Source organism: Nanorana parkeri, unplaced genomic scaffold (assembly GCF_000935625.1).
Source record: "Nanorana parkeri isolate BGI_ZX_2015 unplaced genomic scaffold, ASM93562v1 scaffold1180, whole genome shotgun sequence".
In the NCBI taxonomy this organism is placed as follows: Eukaryota; Metazoa; Chordata; class Amphibia; order Anura; family Dicroglossidae; genus Nanorana; species Nanorana parkeri.
Window position 1 is genome coordinate 116,435 of NW_017307448.1, and position 9,622 is coordinate 126,056.

Below are 9,622 nucleotides of genomic sequence, written 5' to 3' on the forward strand. Positions count from 1 at the left end.
GGACCCCCAAGTGTCAGTGTGTCATTGTTCTGGGACCCCCAAGTGTCAGTGTGTCATTGTTCTGGACCCCCAAGTGTCAGTGTATAATTGTTCTGGACCCCCAAGTCTCAGTGTGTCATTGTTCTGGACCCCCAAGTCTCAGTGTGTCATTGTTCTGGACCCCCAAGTGTCAGTGTATAGTTGTTCTGGACCCCCAAGTCTCAGTGTGTCATTGTTCTGGGACCCCCAAGCGTCAGTGTGTCATTGTTCTGGATCCCCAAGTGTCAGTGTGTCATTGGTCTGGACCCCCAAGTGTCAGTGTGTCATTGTTCTGGGACCCCCAAGCGTCAGTGTGTCACTGTTCTGGATCCCCAAGTGTCAGTGTGTCATTGGTCTGGACCCCCATGCGGACAACATACAAAGAAGGAACAAGCGATCTCACCCCATCCGAGGCAGAGGAAGCGTTTCCGGATGATCCTGTTCCGCAGCCGCCCCGTCACTGCCATGTAGGACTGCCAAGCTTCGGTCAGCACCCAGCAGAATGAAGACAGGAAGAAGAAGTGGAGGAAGGCCGCCACCAGGGTACAGATCACCTGTGGTACACAGAGGTCGTGTCAGTGCACAGTCCGTCACAACGTTTGTTAGATTTGTGCGATATTTCGGTGGCATACTATGGGCAAGGTCACCCGTTGGCTGGAGGTCTTTTCGTAACTCTTATTTCATTTCTCATAATATAAAATAAACTGAAATTTAACAAAGACAGTGGGAGGAGCAAACACAGAAGGCGTGCACAGGGCAGCCATCAGAAATTTTGGGGCCCCTTACACGGCTTTAGGCCGGGCCCCCCCCCCTCCGCGCCGCTGGACGCAGGGCTTAGTGACGTGCTGGACGCAGGGCTTAGACCCTGCAGAGCCCATCTGAGGCTGTCTATGGTGGGCTCTGAAGGGTCTCAGGTGGGCTGGTCAGGGTTGCATCCCTCCCCTCCCTCCTTTCCTTCCTTCCTTCCTAGCTCCTCTTACCTGCACACATGGCCTCCTCTGCCGCCGGACCGGCCAGTGACGTCACTTCCGGCCAGTCCGACATCAGACGAGCATCGTCGCTGATGGAGCCCAACTTGTCTCAAAGCCACAATGCTGGGGCCCTGCGCTGCTAGGGCCAGGCCTCCACCTCCTCGCCCTTCAACGTCAGCCGATAGTCATGTAAGGGACCCGGCCGTACCCCCCTGATGGCTGCCCTGGACTCCTTCGCACCTCAAAATTGCACCTCAAAATCGAACTATCGTTTAAAAAGCGTATCTCTCGCCAAAACTTATTTTGGTTTTTCATTTATAAAGTAGGAAATGGTCCGGAGGGTTTTTTTTATTTGTACCACGGAGGAGATTTCCCTTCACACTCCAATCTCCTGTAAGTGATGGGAAATCCCTTCATAGACTGCTGTCACCGTAACAGTATTTTAAAGAAAGAGACCCCCATTATTCCCGGGGACAACTGTACATTTTTGGATTTCCTGTCAACTTCTGTCTGGGTGACCACGGTGACTAGAGCAAACCGGGAAATGGTTTCACTTTAGATACACTTTGACAAATGTAGTATTACAAATATAGAGGGCTAGTCACTATTTAGCCGAAGGGTACACCTGTAGCCTGCGGCTCTCTTCGGCTCTCTTCGGTTGATTCTGCGGCCACCGAAGAGCTCAGGTGGCCAAGCTACACAGCTGGTACGGGCTGTGAATAGCCCGTACAGCAGCCGAGCGGCTTGGCCGAGCCAAAGGCATATGCTTCGGCTTGACTCAAAGCTTGACAGCCGAAGCAGGGGCAAACGAGCTGCCAAAGGACGGCCGTTCGCCTGCAAATGACAGCTGGGCGGAGTCAGCAATGATCTCACCGCTGGCACCGCCCAGTTGCAATGACAGATCGGCGTCCTCGAATGACCTGGGGACGCTGATCTGTCATTTAACAATAACAACTGGGCGTGACGTCCCTGCCAACTCTGCCCAGTTGTTATACGTTGGCCGGGACCTGCTAGAAGACTCTGGCAGCTGCCGGCCAATAGGAAACAGTTGGGTGGAGCTAGCTGTCACTGCTAGCTCCGCCCAATTGTTTTTCTTTAAAAAAAAATATCTTTATTTAATTTTTTTATTTTACCATTTGTTCACATTATTTAAATATTTTCACTCTTTTCACTGATTTTCTATTCTGCTCTGTACCTCTGAGGCACCGAGCAGAATAGCCGAGCCCAATGCCACTCGGCGGCATTCGGCTATTCACTCGCTGCCGTTCGGCCCCTATGAGAATATATGAGAATCGGGTGCGAATGGCAGCGAGCGAGCTGCCGGAGCTTCGGCTCAGCCCATCCAGATGTTGGATCGGCCGAGTCGAAGTCCCTCTGCACATCGGCTCAGAGGGACTCTGACCGAAGGCAGCCGATGTACGGCTGAATTTAGCCGTGCTGAGCCGGAGTGAATAGCCGAACATCATTTGGCTCCGTTCACTTCGGCTCGGTTATTCACGCGTTTATCACGGTTCTTCACTCGGTTATTCACTTCATAAAGCTGTGCCTTCCACAGCTTTATGAATAACCCTGGTAGAACCTGTCTTACAGATAAGGAGTTTTAGGTTGCAGAGGGGTGACCCCTGACATTGTGAACATGAAGTCGGAGCTGAGCCATCAGATAAATCACCTAGAGCAGGATAAAGCCATTGGGCCAACATGGCTACCACCCTTGCATTATTTCCCATCAGACTTTGCTGCTGGGCACAAGGATCTGCTGCATGTAGTCAAAGGAGTGTTGAATTTTTCCTCTGCCCTTAACCTTAAAGGAGAACTATGAGGGGGGTGATTTCCACTCACCTCATAGTTCTAGCTGACCTGTGACAATGAGACTGTCACAGGTCGGCTCAGTAGATCGGGAACACATACAGGCGTTCGCTCACCTCTCGATCCTCTCACGGCTCTCTGCCGTGACAGGGGAGGGGCTGGATTCCCCCCTCCCCGCTCCGATCCTCCAGCGCTGACTGGCGGAATGGACGGGGAGGGGGCGGGTACAGCTGGCTCTGCCTCTAGATAGGAGGAGCCAGGTGTCACTCACGCAGCTGGGCGGATCCAGGCATAATTGTCTGGATCCGCTTCAGCCGCGGCGTCTCAGTATAAAGCGAGCAGCAGCTCCCTATATACTGAGCTTAGGGTGACGGGAGGACGCTAGTTTATGCCCTCCCTTTACCCTTAGGAGAACTATGGGGAAAAGCCTTAACCCCATAGTTCTCCTTTAAAGGGGATCAATAGTAAAATAAATACACTTTGGAGGAACCTCTAGGACACAAGTCAGCAATTTCTAGTCATGAATATTTTGAGTAAAGAAGTAAAATCTCCTGAGCCCCTTCATGTGACCTAAAGCCCAGGAAGAAGATCACATGATCTTTGGCTAGAGTGGACGTTCTTGAAAAGCCTTATACTTCTACTTCTCTTCCCACAATCCCCCGTTCCTGCAAATTTGGAGGTGGCGTTGTGCAGTCACATGACTATTGCTGCTTATATTCTCACATGCCCAAAGCCTAAGAGCATTTCAGTCAATCACGGGTCCTTCTTGTCGTTGCCGAACAACAAGTAAAACACGCTCAGCCGTGCGAAATATACCGCTGCAGAGTTAATTGATTGTGTTTTTGCGTTAATTACAGCCATCCCGTCTCTCTGACAGGCCGCGGCTCTTGAGAGCAGATTCGGCCATCTCCATTTTATGGCTGCTCTGTCTAATTAGGGGGTATTCGTCGTAAATGCATCCGCTGTGGATTGGCGTGATGGACGGCGGACTTGAGAGCGCGCTAGTGGAACACACATGTAGCGCGTAGATAAGGGAGCAGGGTGCTGCGGAGCAATGAGGAAGCCCATTCGTGTGTGACATGAGCGCCTCTGCTGTGGAGCTGAGAATTCTGGGTCGGCGCTTGGGCGAGAAGGGATTAATGTACAATTTGGTACTGTTATTTACTAAGGAGGAATAATCTATGCGTGTCATTGTGACTTCACTGCATCAGCATTCCTATTGGATAACGCCAAGTGGTACTTAGTTTTTGGAGCCTTTTCTTACCATGAACCTGTGCTTGGCCCATAAAGGTCAATGCGGCCTTACTTCCAGGTATGGGGGGGGGGGGCATGTGACTCCCTCCCTTACTGCTAAGATGCCAGGTCTGAGCACTATCACATGTGGGCAGGAAGGGAATCCTTAGCCCTGATTAAGCTACGACACGATCAACTTAGAGCTAACAGAAGACGTCTTCTCTTTGCTCTCTCATGTGGGGAAGTGTAGGAAGGTATATGCAGCTAGTGAGAGTGTAATTAAAGGAGAACTATGGGGTTAAGTCTTTTCCCCATAATTCGTCTAAGGGTAAAGGGAGGACATATACTAGCGTCCTCCCGTCACCCAAAGCTCAGTATATTGCGAGCTGCAGCTCGCGGTATACTGAGACGCGCAGCTGGGGCGGGTGTGAGACTGACAGCTGGCTCTGCCTATCTAGAGGCAGAGCCAGCTGTAACCGCCCCCTCCCCCGTCCGTTCCTCCAGTCAGCGCTGAAGGATCGGACAGGGGAAGGGGAGAATCCCTGCAGGGACCCGTGAGTGACAGTCACGGCTCTCTGCAGGGATAGATCGAGAAGTGAGCGAGCGACGGTATGTGTTCGCTCACCTCCCGATCTATTGAGCCGACCTGTGATAGTCTCATTGTAACAGGTCGGCTAGGACTACGAGGCTGGGTGATTTTCACTCACCTCATACTTCTCCTTTAAAACCAAAATCGTACAGAAATAAATAGTCCTTCAGACTTAACGCGTGTCTAAATATGACTGCACAACCCAAAAAGCACCCGATGCATTCAGTAATCAGCACTCAATAATATAACTAGCCACAGGCACGCCCCCTCTCTATCTCTAAGGGGTGTAGCAGTTCCTCAGCTCTGCCAGCACAGAGCACTGCACGGTGAGGGCGAGAAGCAACATTTTGAAAGAAAAAAAATATATTTTAAGGCATTTTCTAAACGGAAATCCATCACAAACCATAACATGCAGACTTGCAGGATCACATGAAGAGATAAGTATGAGGTTGCTACTGGGCATTAGGCTCACTTCACACCATGCTCCTGATCTGTGGTGCATAATTTGCATGCATGTTAACGTGCAGTATTTTCCATGGGCTTTACATTAAGGAATCCCATCTATTTAGACACGGCATGTATGTGGTGTCACCCTGCAGTGAAGTCCCATTAAGGATGCCAGGCGGCATCTAGAGACTCGCCGCCCGGTTTCCCGATCAGCAGGCAAGCCGTCTCCACCCACCCTCGTCACTTGGTGATGAGGAAGCATGGAACCAGCTTTCTGGCCAATCAGGAAGCCGGACACCGTGTAATGACGTGTTGCCCCGGCTTCTTGATTGGTTGAGAAGCTGGCCAGTCAGGAATCCGGGCAACACGTCATTCCATGGCGCCCGGCTTCCTTGTTGGCGGGGAAGCCGGCTCCATGCTCTGACGAGGGCGAATGAAGCCGGCTTTCTGGACAATCGGAAAGCCGGAGGGCATGTAATGACACTCTGCCCGGCTTCCTGATTGGCCGACTCCACAAGTGACGAGGGAGCATGGAGATGGCTTCCCGGCCAATCAGGAAGCCAGGCACCGTGTAATGACTCACTGGTCGGCTTCCTGATACCGGAAGCTCCAGTATCGGGCTAGAGTACTCGCCCAAATACCCGGCATTGGCACCAATACTAGTATCGGTATCGGTGCATCCCTAGTGTCAGCAATTCCTATCAGCAGGTTCAGAGTTTGTGTATTACAATATGGCTGTGCAGAGGCCACGGTAAGTAAACTACAATCCCCCTTCCACCTTCATATCCTACCTTGTTCCTGGTCTGCGTTTGCCCGACAAGTATTAAGGCATTCGAAGAAATGATGGACAAGCAGAAGTTGATCAAAATGACGGAGCGCTCCGACCGGATGTACCTAAAAGAAGAGATGGGAATGAGCTCATCGTTAGTTTAGCTTTAATGATAAGGAAATCAACAACCTTAGTGTACGGTGGAGGTCTGGACTTCATTTAGAAGAGAAAAGTTACAAAGTAACAATAAAGATTACAAAGAAGAGAAATGAATGTGCGTAGATATCCTCAGACGTGGCAAGTCCACCAAGGATCTGACCCATGTGAGGCCTCTAAGGTCCAATCCTGGACAGCTGCCACGTAGGACCCTCCCAAAAATAAACATGTTACATACTTAAGAATGGTCACAAGCAGCAAATCAATCATCACAGGAGACATTATTTCTCTTATCTCACAACTCCTTATTAGCTTCACCGACCTCCAGGGTTCCAAATACCTCAATGTAGAACGAGGAGACGAGCTGTCCCCATGTCACTGTAGAACGAGGAGACCAATTGTCCCCGTGTCACTGTAGAAAGAGGAGACGAGCTGTCCCCATGTCACTGTAGAACGAGGAGACCAATTGTCCCCGTGTCACTGTAGAAAGAGGAGACGAGCTGTCCCCATGTCACTGTAGAATGAGGAGACCAACTGTCCCCATGTCACTGTAGAACGAGGAGACCAACTGTCCCCATGTCACTGTAGAACGAGGAGACCAACTGTCCCCGTGTCACTGTAGAACGAGGAGACCAACTGTCCTAATGTCACTGTAGAATGAGGAGACCAACTGTCCCCGTGTCACTGTAGAACGAGGAGACCAACTGTCCTAATGTCACTGTAGAACGAGGAGACCAAATGTCCCCGTGTCACTGTAGAACGATGAGACCAACTGTCCCCATGTCACTGTAGAACGAGGAGACCAACTGTCCCCGTGTCACTGTAGAACGAGGAGACCAGCTGTCCCCGTGTCACTGTAGAACGAGGAGACCAACTGCCCCCGTGTCACTGTAGAACGAGGAGATCAACTGCCCCCGTGTCACTGTAGAACGAGGAGACCAACTGCCCCCGTGTCACTGTAGAACGAGGAGACCAACTGCCCCCGTGTCACTGTAGAACGAGGAGACCAACTGCCCCCATGTCACTGTAGAACGAGGAGACCAACTGTCCCCATGTTCCACAACAAGACATTCCAAGAAAACCAAGTACAGCCATCAGTTCTGACAAACTCATTCCAACAAGCGAATCTAACGTTAGCATATAAGCACTTAAAGCAGAACTCTGGGGGAAATTATTATTAACCCTTGCAGTAGGGCTACCCTACTTTATAAATAAATAAAGATTTTTAAAATAAAGAAGAAAAAAATAAAAATGATTGAAAAAATAAAAAAAAGAAAGAAACAATTCGGCGGAGCTAGAAGTGACAGCTAGCTCTACTCAACTGTTTCCTATTGGCCTGGACCTGCTAGAGTCTTCCAGCAGGTCCCGACCAATGAATAACAACTGGGCGAAGCCGGCCGTGATGTCACGGCCGGCTCCGCCAAGTTGTCATTGTTTAATGACAGTTCAGCGTCCCCATGGGGCGCTGATCTGTCATTGCAACTGTCGTGAGATACCCAGCTGTCAGTTGCGAGGCTTCGCGTTTCACTTCGGCTCAGTCGAGCTGATGCATATGCCTTCGGCTCGGCTGAGCCGCTTGGCCAGCTTTGGGAGCTGTACGGGCTATAGTAAATAGTCCGTACAGTAGCCCTTCAGTTCTACAGAACCGAAGGGCTCCGGTGGCCGAAGCTAGCCGAAGGATCAGCCTGAGTCCGGCTGATCCTTCGGCTAGCTTTGTGAATAACCCTCATAATGTTTTAGTGGGGGTTCCTTCAGATCTAACAATTATATTAATGGTTGTTTCTCTATAGCAAAACCTGAGTAAGATTGGTATAGTCGGTCACACCACAATATATTATGACTTACCTCCATACTGACACGTAGATGATGATGAGAAGCAGAAGGGTGAGCGAGGAAACACCACAGCCAACAATCAGAGTGACCGAAGGGACGAGGACCTTCTCCATATTCTGGAAGGGAAAGCAGACAGGAGAAAAACTTCATAAAAATCATATATAACTGCCACACGAGCTAATAAAAAAAAACCTTTTATTTCGACGTGCAGACAAGACACAATTCTGTAAAAAATCATTTCCCTGCAGGAACAGTTTACATATCGCAGACAGGATTCCCAAGAGTCAGCTCACAGGCTGTTATCTGAAGACATTGAGTTGTTTTGTTTTGTAGTCCTGGCGAACGGGACGAGTTTTGGCCCCTGAAACGCATCAGCTTTCCTTAGTGGTCTTCCATCTGATTTTATTTGGGAAAACATTTGCACCTGGACTATTAGTGGTCAATCTCAGAACCATTCATTTGCATTACAAACAAAGGACACGGTGGGAATCCTTTGGCCTTTAGAATAGTGATGGCCCGGGGCAGCCATCAGGGGGGTACGGCCGATACTCATGTAAGGGGCCCAGGCAGCCTGGGGGGCTTACATCGGCCGACGGTGAAGGGCGAGGAGGCGGAGGCCTGGCCCTAGCAGCGCAGGGCCCCAGCATTGCCGCTCCAGCGGCTTTGAGACAAGCTAGTGCCCCATCAGCGACGATGCTCGTCTGATGTCGGACTGGCCGGAAGTGACATCACTTCTGGCCGGTCCGGCGGCAGAGGAGGCCATGTGTGCAGGTAAGAGGAGCTAGGAAGGAAGGAAGGAAAGGAGGGAGGGGAGGGATGCAGCCCTGACCAGCCCACCTGAGACCCCTTCAGAGCCCACCATAGAGAGTCTCAGATAGGCTGTGCAGCATCTAAGCCCTGCGTCCAGCACGTCACTAAGCCCTGCGTCCAGCGTGTCTCTGAGCCCTGCGTCCAGCGCCACGGAGGGGGGGGGCCCGGCCTAAAGCCGTGTAAGGGGCCCCAAAATTTCTGATGGCTGCCCTGGTGATGGCTGAACTGGCCTGGGGTCATTTCACTTGGACATTCACGGAACCCGGATTTCTGGCTGTGTTCGGTGGACATCTGAGTGACACAAACCCAGGTCCACCTGTGTCCTACCAACCAATGATGCTGTTCAGGCTTTCTAGAACGCTAGTGGCTGGACTACCCAGCCACATTAGTTGCTAGACACAGTTGGGCACACTATACTCATGATGCTTTGGTGCCATCAGCATTTTATTGATCAGTGAAGCTGTTTGACCTGCAAAGCATCAGTAGTTGGTAGGACACAGTTGGGCACACCATAATACTCAATGATGTTATGTTGCCACCGGCATCTTATTGATCAGTGAAGCTGTATGACCTGCCCAGCCTCATTAGTTGCTAGGACACAGTTGGGCACACCATAATACTCATGATGCTATGGTGCCATCAGCATCTTACTGATCAGTGAAGCTGTATGACCTGCATAGCATCATTAGTTGCTAAGAAGCTGGAGGCCCCATAGCATCGTAGGTCCTTATGGTGTGCCTCCTCCGTCCCAGCAACCAGTGACCCTGTGTGGTTCAGGCACCATGCAGCCAGTGACCCTGTGTGGCTCAGGCACCATGCAGCCAGTGACCCTTGCATGGTGCGTGGGTTGCATGACATCACTGGTTTCTAGGACACAGGTGGAAGTTTGGCAGGCAGATGAAATGACCAAATTGTTGGCTCATTCAGCAAACTGTAGATCACTTGTATGCAGCCTGCAGTTCTGCCATTCTCCATTGGGGGGGGGGGGGG

General features: G+C 50.9%; 1 protein-coding gene across 1 annotated transcript in view; it reads right to left on the reverse strand.

Annotated features, from left to right (window-relative positions):
* LOC108796840 (brain-specific angiogenesis inhibitor 1-like) overlaps positions 1-9,622 on the reverse strand; it is a 368,891-nt gene that overhangs the window by 79,894 nt on the left and 279,375 nt on the right. Inside the window, exons 29-31 of the mRNA XM_018568381.1 lie at positions 7,835-7,938; positions 5,856-5,958; positions 422-572 (exon numbers count right to left, since the gene is read on the reverse strand). Of these exons, the coding sequence (XP_018423883.1) occupies positions 422-572; positions 5,856-5,958; positions 7,835-7,938 (358 nt within the window). The remainder of the gene's footprint in view (positions 1-421; positions 573-5,855; positions 5,959-7,834; positions 7,939-9,622) is intronic.